Here is an 18,058-nt window from a genome sequence, read left to right as displayed (position 1 = left end):
TGACATACTGACAAAGGAAGAGGAGCAGAAACTTTATTTTTTGACTAGTCACAAACCATCGCAAGAATGTTCCAACTTCTTCAAAGACAGTGCTAATATTATAGACCTACACGTGTGAAACAGTTGACTGCTGAAAAACTATAAGATTGAGTGACCCCTAATTATTGCTTGTTTTCATTAAAATTTGGTGTGTTTATTATAACTGTGATACAGAATAAAATTAGCCTTGTGGAGAATTTGAACTTGGAGTTTTAGTGGACCCCTGGCTGGGTGTCTGTTTGTGTAGACTTTGCATGTTTTCAAAGGCTGGTTAGTGATCCTAAACTGTTCAAATGTCTGAGGGAACCCTGGGGCATCTCATCTTGTTTTGATCTCCCACAGCTCATTGGATATAAAGCCTGATGCACATTTCCAGGCATTTGATCTGCCTACGCCTGACAACTTGATCCCATGTGCTTCGGTGCCTGTGCTGTTACTCTGCTGTCCATCAATTATTCACAGACATGCCTGAGCAGTTACAAGGGAGTTTTCACATCTCAGACTACAAAGGAGCAGCTTTAATCTGCTGTCTTTCATTCGGCCATCATCTCCACACTGGTGAGTCCAAAAAGCCTCAAACTATCGAGAATGCTACTCTAAATGTTTTGACGCAAGTGTGTGTGTGTTAGTCAGCATGCTCCATGACAGTCTGTACTCAGCTTCTTGTTATCCCAAAATGGGTTGAGTGGGCTAGAAAATAGACAGAGGGTAGGAGGTTTGATATTCCAGTGTTGCAAAACTGTCCACAAGATCAGGAGAGCACAGATGCTGTTTGTCTGGTGGTCTTTCATTTGTTTTGGATGGTGGTGTTTGTGATTTCTTTATTGTGCCTGTCAAAAATCAATCAGTTAACAGCAGCACAACCCCTAATCTGCTCTGAAGACATGAAGTAGTGCGTGTCTCCAAAGCAACACCTCGTGCTGAGCTGCGTCAACTGACTGTCATGAAGTGACAACGGCATTTACCTGCTTCTGAAGAGAGCCTCTTAACACTTGGTATGAATTCACACAGTCAGTTTGATATTCCCGACTGTCAAAATACAAATTAAACTGAATCTTAAGCCTCCTTCTGTCTTTAACTGGTGCATAGGGTTAGCAACGCAGCAGCTCACCACAGATCAGACCTGCTGACTCAAGGCTTGCAGAAGAAGAGATAGAGGCCATATCTTCGTGCAATCTAAAAGAGAGTCAAGTGTGCACACCTCTACTGGCCTCCTAAATTGGCTGATATTGTCAGAGGTATTTTTGTGGCTTGACTTCTCATTGACAGACACAGGAGAGTGGCTTGTCAGACATACAACACGATCAAATCTGGACAAGGTGCCACTGTCAGTACTTGATCTACTGTAGATGCGATAGGATCACAGTACAAATGTGAGTCCTGATTGTCACATCTATGGGGCACAGTGAACTTCTTACTTGCATGTGCTAATCTACACCAAGATCCAAATCAAAATGTTCTTCATCACATTCTTGAACATGGTGTAGTTACTCATGGAGCAGGCTGAGATTCCATGCATAAGTGGTAATTTGTAACTCCAAACCTAATGGACACAATGTTTTGATGTAGGGCGGCACGGTGGTGCAGTGGTAGCGCTGCTGCCTCGCAGTAAGGAGGCCTGGGTTCGCTTCCCGGGTCCTCCCTGCGTGGAGTTTGCATGTTCTCCCCGTGTCTGCGTGGGTTTCCTCCCACAGTCCAAAGACATGCAGGCTAGGTGGATTGGCGATTCTAAATTGGCCCTAGTGTGTGCTTGGTGTGTTTGTGTGTGTCCTGTGGTGGGTTGGCACCCTGCCTGGGATTGGTTCCTGCCTTGTGCCCTGTGTTGGCTGGGACTGGCTCCAGCAGACCCCCGTGACCCTGTGTTCGGATTCAGCGGGTTGGAAAATGGATAGATGTTTTGATGTAATCGCTCCCTTGGTCAGGTGTAGTGGTTTCATTGTTTGGCACTACTACAGCTCCTGGTGGTATGACACAGGATATGGGATGCGCAGGGAGGCCTTTGGGTCTATCTGACAATTTGTATGCTTCTTGTTTTGGCATGTTGTCTTTCTTTTTATTTTATTAACAACAAAATGATAACCAGTCTTAAGTCTTGTGTGACAGTACGGATCAGGATCTGTCTAATGTTTTAGAATTTGCTTAACAATGGATGTAGTGTAAATGTTCTAAATGACTGTAGTTCAACTAGCATACTTAGGACTTCATTTGAAATATGTTAAGGAGGTAGTGTGAATGGGGGATGGCACCAGATGGGGGTCATTGCATAGTGCATCACACAACCCCAAATACACCGATGAGATACAATCATCGAACACCAAGGGATTTAATGAGAAGCACTGAGGGCTCAGGCACCAAAAGGGACACTGAACAGCAGCAACTAGGCCATTGTTATTAGTGTTCCACTTATTACCTGTAATAATCTTGGTTTATGGGTGCATTGGATGTACATCCATTTTGTTTTTTATTGACTTACACTTTCATCACTATTCCTTCATTTGGATGCCATAAATTTGTTTCTCATTGTATGGCCCCAGTTTAAAGCTGCTATGAACATTGTTGGTCATGTGACATGGAAGTGATTCTGCCATTTGAGCATTGGACCCACTACAAAACACAAATAATGAAATTCTTGGACAGTTAGGGGTACTTTAATGTCATTAGCTCCTGGATCTTTTGCTTGCCTTTTCGATAACAATTCTCGCTGTGTTTTGCCTTGTGTGACTGCTGCACTGAACATGGACTACTTTTTTGAGTCTGTCAAGTCAATGACCGCTCAGATGACTAAATTTAAGCACCTTTTTTGTCTTGCAGAAAAAACGAAGATGGTTTCCCCAGCAATTGCCTTGGCTTTCATTCCATTCCTGTTAACGGTCCTCATTCGATACCGGCATTACATACTGCTCTTCTACCGGGCAGTGCTTGTGCGTCGCCTGCAAGATTTAATAACGGGCCGCTCTCGGGAAGAACGTGCCTTCCAGTATGTGCTTACACACGCACTTCCTGGGACTGCAGAGAGCATACTGGACACATTTGATCACTGGTGCACTAAGATAGAATACCTTAGCAACATTGGACCAAAAAAAGGTAAGAACCAAAGATCAGGCTCAAATGGCACAGCTCCCGGTTCCTGTGTTTAATCTTGGGTTTGGTGTCTCAAAGATGAGTATGTTTGGCTAATTGGTAACTCAAGATTCAATCAATTTAGCAGCATTAACAGTATACACTATCACATGACACTTTATAAAACAAAGAAGCAGTGTCTGGTCTTTGCCAGACATAGTACTTGGAGTTCTGCCCAAATAGTTCAATTGTTGTCTCATCAGAAAAGAGAATCGTTTTCTTCATGCTCTTATGTCTTCTACCCAAGAGTGGCTTTTGTCTAGCCAATCTATCATAAATGCCTGATTGATGGAGTTCTTCTGAGATGGTCTTCCTTCTGACAGGTTTTCCCATCTCAGCAGGACTTCTGAAGCTCTTTTAGAGGGACTATTGGGTTCTTGGTCACCTCTCAGACCAAAGCCCTTCTTGTCTGGTTACTCAGTTTGGCCACACAGCCAACTCTAAGAATAGCCCCAGAGGTTCCAGACTTCTTCTGTATCACAGTTATTGAGGACACAGATGTTTGTCTTTCTAACCGAGGTCAAATCAATTCAGTTTGCCTCTGGTGGACACCAATCAAGTTCTAGATATATCTCAAGGATGATACACCTGACCACAACTTGCAGTGCCACACCAAAGGGTCTGAATACTTATATGAATGAGATATTTCAGTTTTTGCAGACCTTTCTGAAAACTTGTTTTCACTTTGTCATTATGGGTTATTGAGTGTAGATTGATAGACACAGATGGCAAATTTATCCATTTAAAAATAAATCAACAACACAGGAAAGTGTGTAAAAAGTGAAGGGGTCTGAATACTTTCTGAATCTACTGTAATGCAAGCACTGTAGCATTGAGGAAACCCAAGGGTGCCATGCCAATTAATCCTTGACTCTAATCCTCAATGTGACGCTAAGCAAGTTAGATTATCTGTGTGCAATTCATTGTGAAAATAAATGTTGTGAATATATAAATACTAGGGGGTTCCCCCCCTGCTCGCTTTGCATGCCAGCCACTTTGCGTCTCTGCCGCTCGCATTGTGAAGAGAGAGGGCTGAACACACCCCAAGGAGATGCAGTCGCTCCTCCGAAACCCCTTCTTAAATGGTGATACAATGGGAAACAAATACAGTTTTATTTTTATTTTTTACCTCCTCTTTGCTCTATCAGCTGCTGGCTTGCTGCTGCTGCCATGCCGCGTGAGCTGCTTCTCGTGCAGCGCTTCGAACATTTAAAAGCCTGTACAGCAGCTGTCCTACTGCTTGTGTTTTATTTCTGGCCCTGGGCGTTGTTAAATCTTTTGGCACAAAGTCCTGTCTCGCGAGATGTGAGTTCTTGATATTTTTTAGTTTAGAATTTAAGAACAGAATAAGAATCTGAAAATCTAACAACATCACATTAAAGTTCGATAAATTCTGAAAAGAATGAAGCCAAACATATATATGTAGGTTTTAAAATAAGCCTGATTTAAAGCGTGACAAAAAACATGACATTAAAAACGTCACCGTTGCACTTTAAGGCTGAGAATTTTATATACGGTATAAATAAAGTAGATATGTATCAGTAGTCTGTAAAGACACTGGGATGGGATTTACTATAAAGGTGCTTAGTTTAAGGTCAGGTAGGCCATTTGAATAATAAACTGCCATTTTTCCCATTTAACAGGTAAAGTCTTGGACCGTCTCATTGGAGACATGGCTCCAAAGACAGTGCTGGAGTTGGGTACACACTGTGGCTATGCTGCTGTCCGCATTGCCCGCTTATTGGAATTGGGTGCCCGGTTATACACCGTCGAAATGGATGAAGAGAATGCCAGAATAGCGGAGAAGATTATTCGCTTGGCAGGGTTTGATGATGACACGGTAAGCTTTTTGAGTGAAGCTCGAGTCATATGCAATAAAGCAGTGGTTCTCAAGGTCAGTCCATGTTGGAAACACCACCTCCTGCCCCATTATTCTCAGCACTGGCACTCCCTGGGGCTGCGTGCTCAGCCCACTTCTGTTACTCTTCTGACTCACGACTGTATGGTTGCACATAGTTTTAACACCATAATTAGGTATGTTGATGCTGAGGCGGCCTTAGTGGTGTGCAGGGCCTAGGGCTGACCAACCCCACGCGGGGCCGGTTATGTCAAACGCTGTTACTGGTATGTGTGGAACGTATAAACTTGCATGCGAATTTAATGAAAGTAATGTTAACATACACCGGGTTTTCTCATTACAGTATTCAGCTATATTTTTGCAAGATAACATACGGACTTTATCAAAGTATAACTGGAGAATATAACTTAACAAACCCACTTGAATGGGACACACGGACCTCAAAAGTGGGGCCTCCTTAGGCGCAATTGGCCTGGGGCAGTCACCCCACTTGCTACCCCCAAACGCTGCTCTTGATGACACAACGGTGGTGGGTCTCATCGGTAATGGGGATGAGACAGCTTATGGAATGCAGATATGACAATTGGCGGACTGGCGCAAGTGCAACAATTTGTCTCTTATTGTGGACAAGACAAAAGAGAAGCTGTCCATACATGACTACAGACTGAGCGCTCAGCAGTGGAACTGGTCAAGAGCACCAAATTTCTTATTGTGCACCTGGTAGCTGACATTACTTGGTCAATTAATATCACCTCTATAGCCAGGAAGGTGCAGCAGTGATAAGCCTACAGCATTGTGAAAGACTATTCCTTTGGCTTCTTTGTCCCAATTCCATCAGACAGAAAGTACTGTATCATCCAAACCAGTTTTGGCAGATTCTTCAACAGCTTCTACCCCTTAGTTGTCCAGACTCTGAACTCTGTGCTGCCCTCCTGACCTCTGATCTGCCCCAGTACTTTATTTAGATGTAATACATCTGTTGCTTTTATCATTAGTTTCTTTTATTACTTATTAATATCTATTCCTTTACCTTTATCATTAATTTATAGTATAGCATATTAGAGTTTTTTACTTGTCTTGTGCTTATGTATCTGTTGCATCACAGTCATGAAGAACGTTATTTCATGCCACTGTGTGTTGCAATGCAGTGTATGGATGGTATGACAACAAGGCCACTTGACTTGAGTTGTTTAATTAGGCTCGGAGTTCAATTAAAATGAGAAGTTGGTCAGGACGAGGACCTGCAGCCACAAGGCTGAAACTGAGAACCACTGCAGTAAAACATTGCTGGTGACTAGGAGTCTAATTAAAAAGATTTAAAACCAAACCTGCAATCAGTGGGCTTGAAGCATCAAGACGGAGTGATCTGGGAGAGTCAATTCAGTTTATTTTTGTATTACTGTCTTTGGTGAGTGCAGGCGTACAGCGTAGAGAGAAGTTCTTGGGTAAAATTCAAATTTAAACTTTTCAGATTAATAATTACATAATGAGGATACATAGAGATACAGATTTGTTTAAATAGACAGGAAAACAAAGTAGTCTGAAACTAATGAACATGAATGGAGCCCAGCCATACTTGTGTATTAATTGTACTATTGCCAGTTGACAATGGAGGAGAGGAAATTTTAAAAATCCAGTCAGCAGCACCCCTGGAGAAAATAAACGTCTGGGGGTTTATGATGGTATGAAAAGTGGATTAGGTAAAATAAGGGCCAACACTACTAGCGAACAGGGGGTCAGAAACACCATAAAGCTCACACTAAAAGTTACAGGGGCTGAAAAATTAGTAGCAAAGACCTGCACCTTGGGTCAAAAATATTATAATACTAAAATCAAACTGAGTGGCAAAAATCAATGACAAATAGGTTAGGAGCGCACACTGATACAGTGCATTGCCGCACCCACCACACAAGCTCAGGATCCAGATTCAGACCCAAGTGCAGCCATGCAACGGGTGACACCTCAGCACCACCCTAGTTCAGCTGGAGTGGAACAGCGTGAGGTTTTTTTTATGGTGGCTGGAGTGCCAATCCTGCCACCAACCCCCTGGTTTTTTCCCTGCAGGTTGGAGGACCTACATGTAGGGATGGATGCAGATTAACAGAGCAATTGCAGGTTATGAAAAAGTTGTGAGTCATGGGTACTTTAGAAAATTCAGAAGCTTGGATTGTGAGAATTATACTCCACCCTGTTTTATAGGACTGGTGGCGTAATGTTAGCTGTTGTGTAACACTCATCACGTGTCCAGCAACCAGTCACAGAAACAGTACCAATATGGTGACATCCATGAAAACAAAATAGCGACGCTCGCATCAGTACAAAACTAACAACATATATAATAATAATGATCTTAGAAATCAATCACATTTCCAAAGCTTATCACAGCAATCCCGCCTTTAACATAATCCATCCATCCATCCATTTTCTAACCCACTGAATCCGAATACAGGGTCACGGGGGTCTGCTGGAGCCAATCCCAGCCAACACAGGGCGCAAGGCAGGAACCAAACCTGGGCAGGGTGCCACACAAACACCAAGCACACACTAGGGCCAATTTAGAGTCGCCAATCCACCTAACCTACATGTCTTTGGATTGTGGGAGGAAACCGGAGCGCCCGGAGGAAACCCACGCAGACACGGGGAGAACATGCAAACTCCACGAGGGAGGACCCGGAAGCGAACCCGGGTCTCCTAACTGTGAGGCAGCAGCGCTACCACTGCGCCACCGTGCCGCCCGCCATTAACATAATGATAGAAAAAAAAAACATCATTGGAACAAATTTAAAAATGCAAACTAAGCACAAAATTCATAAACTGTGTACCTAAAACCTCAGAATAATGGTAAATAATATTGATGAACAGAATATGGACTCATTCAAGCAATCCTGATGTCATAATCCTGGCCAAAACAGACTGCAGCACTGTGTGAAGCATTAGTATTCACCAAGTTAGACAGAGATGGGCACTATCAATCAATCAATCAACATTTATTTATATAGCACATATTCATACAAAAAAATGTAGCTCAAAGTGCTTTACAAAATGAATAGAAAAATAGAAGACACAATAAAAAATAAACATAAGTCAACATTAATTAACATAGAATAAGAGTAAGGTCCGATGGCCAGGGTGGACAGAAAAAACAAAAAAATAAAATCTGTAGGGGTTCCAGACCAAGAGACCGCCCAGTCCCCTCTGGGCAATCTACCTAACATAAATCAAACAGTCCTCTTTGTATTTAGGGTTTTCATGGAAGGACCTGATGATGATGGTCACGTAGACTTCTGGCTTTCAGTCCATCAACTATGGTGGATGGCGTTCATCACTGCGGTCTCACTGCCCGACGGAGCCTGATCATGTGGAGTGTGCACATTTTCCCAATGTCTATGTCAATTATCCCCAGGAGCTGTGCTCCAATTTCCTCCTAAATCTCAAAACCTGCATATGTTAGTTGATTGAGCCACTTGAAATTGACCTGATGTGAATGGCCATCTATTACAATGAATTTGTTTCCATTCCTGGCTTGCTTGGATGCTGCCACTTGCTAAAGATGGAGTATCCTATTTAAAGTGGTTTTACTAGATTGGCAAAGAATTCATTCGAATGCCTGCTCTCTCACTGCTTGTATGGGTTTTTTTCTCTTGGTTTTCATCCCACAATCCAAATGCTGAATTCAAGTGCTCTATTAAAGATAATAGTTACTATGCTTTTTGTGAAAATAAAGAGCAAAATTCAATGTGTTGAATGTATACCACTTCGCTCCAAAAGCATTTCAACTAAAAAAAATGGCATTTCAGGTTGACTAGGTCATATGTTTTATTTTGAAGAAAGGTGAAAGGTCAATGTTATGTCACAACTCAGACAATCTGGGCAGCTTCTATTTGTTCAAATTGTCCCAGTTGCAATTCCAAGTTTGTCAAGTATTCATGTGGTATTTCTGACTCAACAACTCCAAGTGACCTTCTGAATGAGAACACGTGACTCCTGCAAAAGATGTGTGGGGGTTAACTGGCAGCTCCAAGTGCATTTAGTCATGTATGAGTGTGCCCTGCAATGAACTGGGTGCCTATGAAGGGCATTAGTGTTGTTAGCTCCAGCACTTATAAGGGCCGATAAAGTCATTACCGCGTGACAATAGTCGGATGGAAAAGCAAGGGAGGGTGCCCCCTGTGAAGTTTTTACAATGCTAAATGAAGGAGCAATGGCTGGGCTCTCAAATTCAGGAGCTAGAACATATGGCATGTTCATTAGATTTGCATGAGGGAGTGTTTCAGTTCATCTGGGGCTAAATGCTTTAGATCATGGGTTAAAGGCCCGGAAGTCCCTCCCCGAATGACACCACTGGTCCAGGGATGATTCTAACTGCCTGAACACTGATGTTGGAATATGGCGCTGTGATTTAACTCCTGAAGCCCTGGATAAATGAATGGCATTCTGTCCACGCTGGGTTGCTGTCTTGTTTCTTACGCCGCCTCATTTCATTAATTCACGTCACCGTTGAATGATTATGACCGAATCTGAGAATTGTTGTGTGCAGAAGTTTGCCACATGGAGTTAAGACCAGACTTGCGCTGAAAAGGATCTGAGTGTAATGAAGATATACACCTTCACTCAAACTGTTTAGCATTTATATATCAAACAATTTAAAATGATATAATACACAGTTAATCATGTGATATAAATAATCATAGGCAGACTCTGGAAAGATTTAACACTCTTTGTGGTAATGAGTCAGTGTCTATACAACATTTTAAAAAGACAAAGCTGATTAATTGTTTCCAACTTTTTTGAGTGTCTTCTATTATGGCTTAAGAAACATTTTATCTTACAAGATTCAGCAGGGGCTGGAGAAAAAAAACTTCATAAAGTTCACCTACCAGCATGGTGACACACTGGTTGTACTGCTGGTTCACAGTTGCAGTTCAAGTCCCGTGAGAGTGGAGTCTTCAGGTTCTCCCACGTCCAGGTGGTTTTGCTATGGCTGACATGTTAGTTGGTAACCCCGCGTTTGTGCTGTCTGAACGTGTGCGAGCGCCCTGGCTTGCTCTCAAAAGACTGTTCTGATTCTGTATTGGAGAAAAGACATGCATTAAAAAGAAAAGGAATTTTCAATAAAAGTTTCCATTGATTTTTTTTTCAATTATAAAGTACCAGTAATGGCAGTGAATACACTTGATTTGAGCATTCCTAGTTTTCTTTCTATTTCTCTGTATGTTTATTATTCTTTTGCTCAGAGGTTGATGCGCTTGCTGCTGCCTGAGCAGCTCTTGTTTTCTCCACCCTAGCAGCCCGCTGCTTCTCTTCTTTCGTTGGCATCCTTTTGCGTTAAAACTGATTAAGTCAGTGTTTGTGTTGCAATTACTTAGTACGTTTTCTTTAATTTTTCACCTAAGCTGGCACTTAAGTCTTCAATCTGCCTCAAGAATGATTTAAGATATGAAGAGGTAGGGGAAGTGATGGCGAAGGCGGTAGGGATGAGAATTGCGTTCGTACAAATGCGCTGCATAGCCGCCCTGCTGGCCACTGCCAATAGTTGATTCTACAATAAAATAAAATAAAAAATAAAAAGACGAATAACCTTGGAGGTCAATCATCACCCCAAAAGTGTATAGTAGACATCACATAGTATATGTGTACCAAATTTCAGGTTAATAGTTAGGGGTAGGGTTAGGGTCCAGGTGATTTAAAACCCTGGACAGACAAATGGACAGCCACGGTAGCGTATTATATATAAAGATTATAACAAAAAATGAAAGGCATCCTGCTATATGGAAAAAGCAATCCAATCAGAATTTTTTTTCATTGTGACAAATCAAACAAAAAGGTAAAATTAAATTACAACACGCCCTTGAAAGCAGCACTGCCTGCCCAGTGTGGAGTGCCATTTGATACCAAAAGCCCATTGTCATAGGAAATGAAAGACCTGAAGGTGCACAGAATTGTACGCAGGCGTGCAACAGAATAAAACTGGGAAATTCTTGTAAAATTCTGTAAAGCCTTTGGTTTTTTAACTAACTGAATGCAAAAAAGGCATAATGTACACGATTAAGGAATTGACTTGATGAGTAAAGGAACACCAAAATACTCACGTAAAAATGTCAGTCGATAACCTGAGAATTAAAATAACACCAGTGAATAATAAACATTGGGAGCACAAAAACAACAGAAGAAATGGCTATTCAAGTCAGACAGTTTTCTAAACCGCCTAATCCTGACCAGGGTCGCGAGGGTCTGCTGGAGCCAATCCCAGCTAGCACCGGGCACAAGGCAGGAACAAACCCTGGACAGGGTGCCAGTTCATTGCAGGGCGAACACACATACACACACTAGTGCCAATTCAGCATCACCAATGTAACTAACTGAAGCACCTGGAGGAAACCCACACTGACACAGGGGGAACATGCAAACCCCACCCAGGTAGGACCCGGCACATGAACACTGGTCTCCTTACTGTGAGGCAGCAGCGCTACCACTGTGCTACCCAGTCAGGCAATGGCACACACTAATTGGGGATACTGTAGACAAGTATATTGTGTCATTTCATTACAGGTGCTTTTGGGTTACCATTTTTTTTGGGATGTTTGGCTATGCAATATTAAGTGTTTAAACATTTATTTCCTAATAAAAATAATTTCATTCCCCAATAAAATATGTGTGAGAATTTTTTTAACTCATTTTAAGTAAAAATGCCAACCTTTCATCACCTTTTCTTTCAGCATTTAAAACTCATTAAGGAGGCTTTGTTTATTGCCACTGGCACAGCACCAATACAAATAAGGCATCGGTGTTAACTTGAGGTTATTTGTAACAAATAATCTGCCTGAACATGAGAAGCTGATTTTGATCCAGAACATTACTTCAGCCACATTATTTTTTCTTCTCATGTTTTGCCATCTTCAGATCATTCAGGCACCTTCAGAAAAAATAAATTCTGGGTAAAAAATGAAAAAAAAAAACACCCAAGATGAAACTCTGCCATAAAGCTCAATAATACAATCTTTTGAAACAACACTCTAACATTCTGCGCAGAGTAAAAAGGCGCTACTCGATCCAAGCTTATGGACCTCTTGTGCACGGTACAAATTCCACATCCTCAGTATAATTTTTCTTTCCTATGAACAGACATTTTGCATCAAGTGCATTTCATCCCTTCATTTATCGAGGTCTGCTTTTCTTTTATAGCAGCATTTATTTATATAGCTGTTTTTATACTGAATGTAACTCAAAAATGCTATACCAGTAGTAAATAAAAAATAAAATTATATAATAGTTAAAACTATATTTTGTGAGTTTCCAATGGTTATATTAGTAGTACTGCAAAGCCCAATCTTGGAAAATTCATGTTAATGTTAGAATTCAAATAAAGGCTTGCTTAATTTCACATGTAAGGCAATGGATACCCCCGAACAGTATCAGGAGTGACTAAGGAGGTACTGAGTGATTTGGAAATTGTGGAGGGAGACGTGCTGCTCGGATTAAATCAAATGAAATCAAGCAAATCAACAGGAGCAGATAATATTTACTTTCTTAAGGAGACGAGCGAGTACATATATAAACCCTTGAGACATATTTTTAGGAAGTCAGAGCACACTGGTCTGGAAAATGGCAAATATTATCCTGTTATATAAAAAAAAGGGTAATCGGGAAGATCAAAGCAATATAGGCCAGTAAAGCTTAATGTGCATCACAGGAAAATTAATGAAAGAAGTTATTAAGGATAAGATTACGCAACACCTGGTAAGGACAGGAGATTTACTGAACAACCAGCATGGGTTCAGAAGAGGGAGGTCATGTTTTATGAACATTCTGGAAATCTTTGAGGAAGCAACAAAAGAATATGATCAAAGTGGAGCTTATGATATTTATCTTGACTTTCAGAAAGCATTTGATAAGGTTTGGTATTTGATCAAAATAAAAGAAGTGGGAGTTCAGGGTCTTGCTTGTAGATGAGTGCAGAATTAGCTAAAAAGGTGGGAAGCAGAGTGTTATGGAGCGAGAAGCCTTATTGGAATTGGTGAAGTAAAGAGTGATGTCCCACAGGGGTCAGTGCTAGGGCCACTTCTATTTTAATATATACTAGCCAACCCGCGGCGTAGCATACGCTGCATAATTATCAACGTGAATAGCCAACGTGGCTCACAGCTGCATGTGGACTGTAGCACAGACCAAATCGAGTGAGGATGTGTCTGGTGACGTGTTGGGGGCGGGCACATGACCAAGCAGTGCGCATGCCTCGAGAGCGAGGGTGGACGCGGGAGGAGGGTGAGAGTTGGTGGGCGGGGCTCTGTCGTGCGTTCCCCATGACACGGGAGGAGGGTTAGAGTGGGCGGTTGGGGCTCAGTCATGCGTACCCCATGGTCGGGCAACTTGGTCGATTATATATATCGAAAAGCAGCCGGAACCGAAAAGAACAATGAAAAGTTAACATGGCTCAGAGGTGTATTTGGACTGTAGCACAGACGAAAGCGACTGAGGATGTGTTTGGCGAGTTGTTTCGTGCGGGCACATGAGCAGGCAGTGTACATGCCTCGAAAGCGACAGTGGACGCATGAGGAGGGTTGCAGTTCGTGGGTGGGGTCTGTCGAGCGTACCCCATGGTCTTAGGCCGGAGTTATACTTCACGTGACGCATTCTGCAGTAAACGTAGTGTAGTGTTCATACTTGCGCGTGTACTTTACGTAAATCTGGAGGAATCCACCAGATGGCAGTGCGAGATATTATCACCGTGAGAACATGTTCGGCTTCTCTGTGTTGTGAATTGCCCAGAATACCTATTAAATTCTGATGACACCTTACCGCAATATCTCTGAAAAGGATGTTTATTGATTAAATCCATCAATCCAGGGACGTGTCCTTTCCAGCAAGCATTGGGCACGAGTGAGAAACAATCCCTGGACGAGGCCTCAGCTCATTGCAAGGTGAATACAAGCACACACATACACTAGCGTCTTTTTATCAGCACCAAATCCCCAAATCTGCATATCTTTGAAAGGAAACCGGAGCCCAGTGTGGAATACAAGCAGGAAATATCAGCAACGTAACTCCCTGCGAGACAGCAGTGCTATCGCTCCGCCACCGTGTCACCCCCATGTGTGTAATTATTAACAGTATTCATTATTTAAATGAAATTATATGTAAAATGTAACATACACACTTTAATGCATTTCATCATGAAACTGATATCAAGTATAAATCTAAAGATTCTAAATGTGCAGAGAGTTGGAATATCATACATTTAATTTGTTTTGTCTGGTGATCTATTGCTGCTTGCCGCTACTGTGAGGTCCAAGAAGCTCGTAGCGATTAAAAACTGGGATGACTTTATGATGGTCTGCTTTAATAATAAAGTAAACTACGAGGTTAAAGTGGACATTTCGAGATTAAAGCCGAAATTTCCACTTTAATCACAAAGTACACGTTTTCACCGTGTCCATTATTTTTTTCTCAGTGGCTCAAATATAATGCTATACATTATGTTTCTGTTGTTAAGTTGCAAAAATAAAAAAATAAAAAAGACGGCACAAAAGATGGTATATAAGACTTTTAAAATGTATCGTATCATTACGTTCGGGAATATGCGACGCTTGAATATAAAAGCACCACAAATGCATCTGAATGTCGCCGTTTTGCTTCACCACATTGAAGCATTCATCCCGTAGGATCTGCATAGAGGCTTTCTGTCACATGTAGATAGTAAACAGAGACTCTGACGTCACGTTCCGACTTTTAGCACACTGCGCTCCTCAACTTTTTGCTGGTACTGCAACTCGCGCACGCGTCACACTAATTTCTGAGGACCTGCTCAGAGGACACGTGAAATGAACGCTGGAAACGCATGGCAGCCATGATGCGGGCGCGTACGCGTTCTGAGCGTGAAGTATAAATCGGCCCTTAAAGTTGGTGGCCGCGAGGGTGGACGCGGTTCTGCATTCCCCATGACGCAGAAGGAGGGTTAGAGTTTGCAGGCGGGGCTCTGTTGAGCGTATCTCATGGTCTTAGAGTTGTCAGGCGGGGCTCTGTGAGTCGGCGTGTCCCTGTTGTGTGCATCCCATGGTTTTACAGTTGGCGGGCATGGCTCTGTTAGAGTTGGTGGGCGGGGCTATGTGAGTTGGTGGGCGGGGCTCTGTGAGTTGGTGGGCGGGGCTCTCTGTCTTGCGTGGCCTTAGTGACTTATATATATAGATATTACAGAGGTACTAGGACAGCATACAGGCTTGGGCAAATTTGTGGAAGGTGAATTTTAATGTTAGTAAATGTAAAGAATTACACATAGGAAGTAACAATTTTAGATATCAATACACAATGTAAAGTTTGAAAATTGAAAGCACATGTAAATATTTAGTGTTCTGTAAAGACAGCTATTGTGAAGAAATGCATAGATTACAATGTGCGATTATGTGGCATTACTTTTAATTAATGGAAGTTGAAAATTGTCATCCCTGCTGAAGTCAAGCTTCAGGAAACACCAAATGCACAATACCATTTTATAGCATTGCATAAGGCCTACATTAAATCAGTTTTACTTTTGTTTAATGCTCTTTAATGTAACTGAATTATAAAGCTCTTAAGTTAATGAATAATCATTTTTTATTATTGAGGTCAGTTGAACATATATAAAAACCTAAAATAGAAAAACGAATAAATAAATAAAAACTGTAAATACTTGTGTAAATAATAAGCGATGACTTACTCTACAAATGTCCAATGTACTCATTCCGTTCATGCTGATGATTAGAAACAAAAGAACTGCTAAAACCAGCGTAACGGGGGCATGAAGAGACTGTACTCTCAATATAAAAAGATCTTACACCCAAGGATGTATAACTTAAATTCACGACTACCTCTTTCTCCGCCTAATCTTCAATCAGTTCATTTGTCCCACACACTGAGATGCAGCTTCAGCCTATCTTTACTGAATATTTCTGACTTCTGCCCAAAGTTCAACGCTCACCTTAAAATATGTAATTACCATAAAACGAGTGTTCTGTAGAATATGCGGCATGCTGTACATCAGTCTTCCTAAAGGAAGATAACAGATTTTTCAATCTTTTATGTAATTTAGCCGGACCAAAATAAATTAAAAACTAATGAATTAGACAGGCAGTTGCTAATAACGTGACGAGAACGCCCTCGTGGTGTCAATGAAAATACGAGGCTTCCAGTGTTATTCAAGCAAATTTATCATTTTAATTTCTCTTCACTTTAAATGATTCCCAAATACATTTTTAGTTAACGACAACAGTGTCGCAGTTTGCGTCGCTTTACATGAAGCTTTACAAGCACATGACTAAAGCCTCAAACGTCACTGAACCGCCATTCTAAACGCCGCCATTCTATGACAGCTTCGAATAATCTGCATTCTCTATCAGTGCTGTAAAAGAGGATATGAAATTACCGCTTGTATCTTGTACAGAGAAAATATTGAAATAAATTATGAGTCCAGAAGTATGCAACCTGTTATCCTACAATAAAGAAAGTATCATGCTGTAGCATTCTTCTGTACTTGAACTTATAACGTGTCATTAATACTGTAAGCACATTCTTTAAACTCCCTTATGTGTGCCCAGTTCCAAAAGCACATTAACTATTATGATTGTCTTTTCCGCTTAGGATAATAATTCTCCAAGAATTGATAGAAAAATATTATTACAGGTATTTCACATTGTGATAGTTGTCATAAAGCTGTTAAATATAAAACATGTCACATTATTTATTTCTTATTTTAGGTGGAACTAATCATTGGGCATTCAGAAGATGTGATTCCTCAGTTTCGAGAGCGATTTGGAGTGGACCGCATAGACTTTGTGTTTATGGATCACTGGAAGAGATGTTATCTCAGAGACCTCCAGCTGCTGGAAGAAAGTGGACTAATAGGGAAAGGGAGCATTATACTAGCAGACAACGTGATCTTTCCTGGTGCACCTCATTTCCTCCGCTATATTAAATCATCCGGCTTGTATCAGTATCGCATTCACAGGGCCACCCTGGAATACTTCCCAGGCATTCGAGATGGTATGGCAGAGCTCACTTACATGGGGACGACATAGACTCGACCGAAGGGCTGGAGACGTGATGGTGAAATTTAGAAGAGGAATGAGTGGCTAGAATGGCAGTACAGGAACTGCCTGTCTTTAAAATGCAAAAGGAACACCAATAGCCCTTCTTGCAACAGGCCAAAATAGGATGCCTTTTTATTGGAGCTTTTTAGTTTAATTTTATTGTAACATATTGTAAAAAATATGGTTCTAAAACTAAGAATTAAATTATTGACTTTTTACATAATAAGTGCAAAGTTTTCATGATAAGAAATAGAGAATCTTGTTTAAATTACAATCAGATAATGCACATACTTTTCTAAAGTGCAGATTTTTAAATTTCATTAATAAAATTAAAAACTGAGCTGTATTTGCTTTTGAATGACAATGCAACATGAGTTTAAATGGGAGATTATATTAACACTAACTTGTGGGATTTCTACAAAGGAGGATTTTGATCCGATAGGGTATATAAAATTATCTATTTGGATTTTCACATGAGGGGCTTGTGATTCAACTACAAAGGTAGAAATCTGAGGTGCAGTGCGCAGGAGCAAAGGGAAGCAAAGGGTTATGGCGGTGTCTATCAGGGGTCAGTGTTGGATCCACTGCACTGTATTTTAATATACATAAACGATCTGATAAGAATATGTCAACAAGCTAGTCAAATTTCCAGATAGTAAACTAGGTGGGATGGAAGTTTATGTAGAATCAGCTGAATCATTACAGATGAACCTGATCAGAAGTTAGACTTGTGCAAATAGCATTTAATAGAAGTAAATATAAACTATTACATGTATGATGTAAAAATGTATTTCCAAACACAATGGAAGATCTGAAACTTTTGAAGTATTTAGGAGTCATAGTGGACTCATCACTATCAATTTCCAGATCGTGTTCAAAAGTCATTAAGAAGGCTAACAGAATATAGCGCCCTGATGTGTACAGTACAAGTCCAAGGAGGTTCTGCTCAAACTTTATAACACGCTGGTGAGGCCTCAACTGG

The 18,058-nt window shown here is 41.1% G+C and overlaps 1 protein-coding gene across 1 annotated transcript; it reads left to right on the top strand.

Moving 5' to 3' along the window:
* The first annotated feature begins 521 nt into the window (after positions 1 to 521).
* Positions 522 to 17,185, top strand: tomt (transmembrane O-methyltransferase). Its single transcript, XM_039746499.1, has 4 exons — positions 522 to 597; positions 2,851 to 3,123; positions 4,803 to 4,999; positions 16,744 to 17,185. Exons 2-4 carry the CDS (start codon positions 2,862 to 2,864, stop codon positions 17,062 to 17,064), a joined length of 780 nt encoding a protein of 259 aa, XP_039602433.1. The 5' UTR covers positions 522 to 597; positions 2,851 to 2,861; the 3' UTR covers positions 17,065 to 17,185.
* The last annotated feature ends 873 nt before the right edge of the window (positions 17,186 to 18,058 follow it).

This window comes from Polypterus senegalus, chromosome 2 (assembly GCF_016835505.1).
Source record: "Polypterus senegalus isolate Bchr_013 chromosome 2, ASM1683550v1, whole genome shotgun sequence".
In the NCBI taxonomy this organism is placed as follows: domain Eukaryota; kingdom Metazoa; phylum Chordata; class Cladistia; order Polypteriformes; family Polypteridae; genus Polypterus; species Polypterus senegalus.
The sequence above is the reverse complement of the archived record's forward strand: the minus strand, read 5'-3'. Positions and strand labels throughout refer to the sequence as shown.

Bases quoted from the DNA above. Each gene is read 5' to 3' on its own strand.
- tomt (XM_039746499.1), top strand. From the start codon at position 2,862: ATGGTTTCCCCAGCAATTGCCTTGGCTTTCATTCCATTCCTGTTAACG. The intron at 3,124-4,802 runs GTAAGAACCAAA...CCCATTTAACAG, and splicing joins CAACATTGGACCAAAAAAAG to GTAAAGTCTTGGACCGTCTC. The intron at 5,000-16,743 runs GTAAGCTTTTTG...TTCTTATTTTAG, and splicing joins CAGGGTTTGATGATGACACG to GTGGAACTAATCATTGGGCA.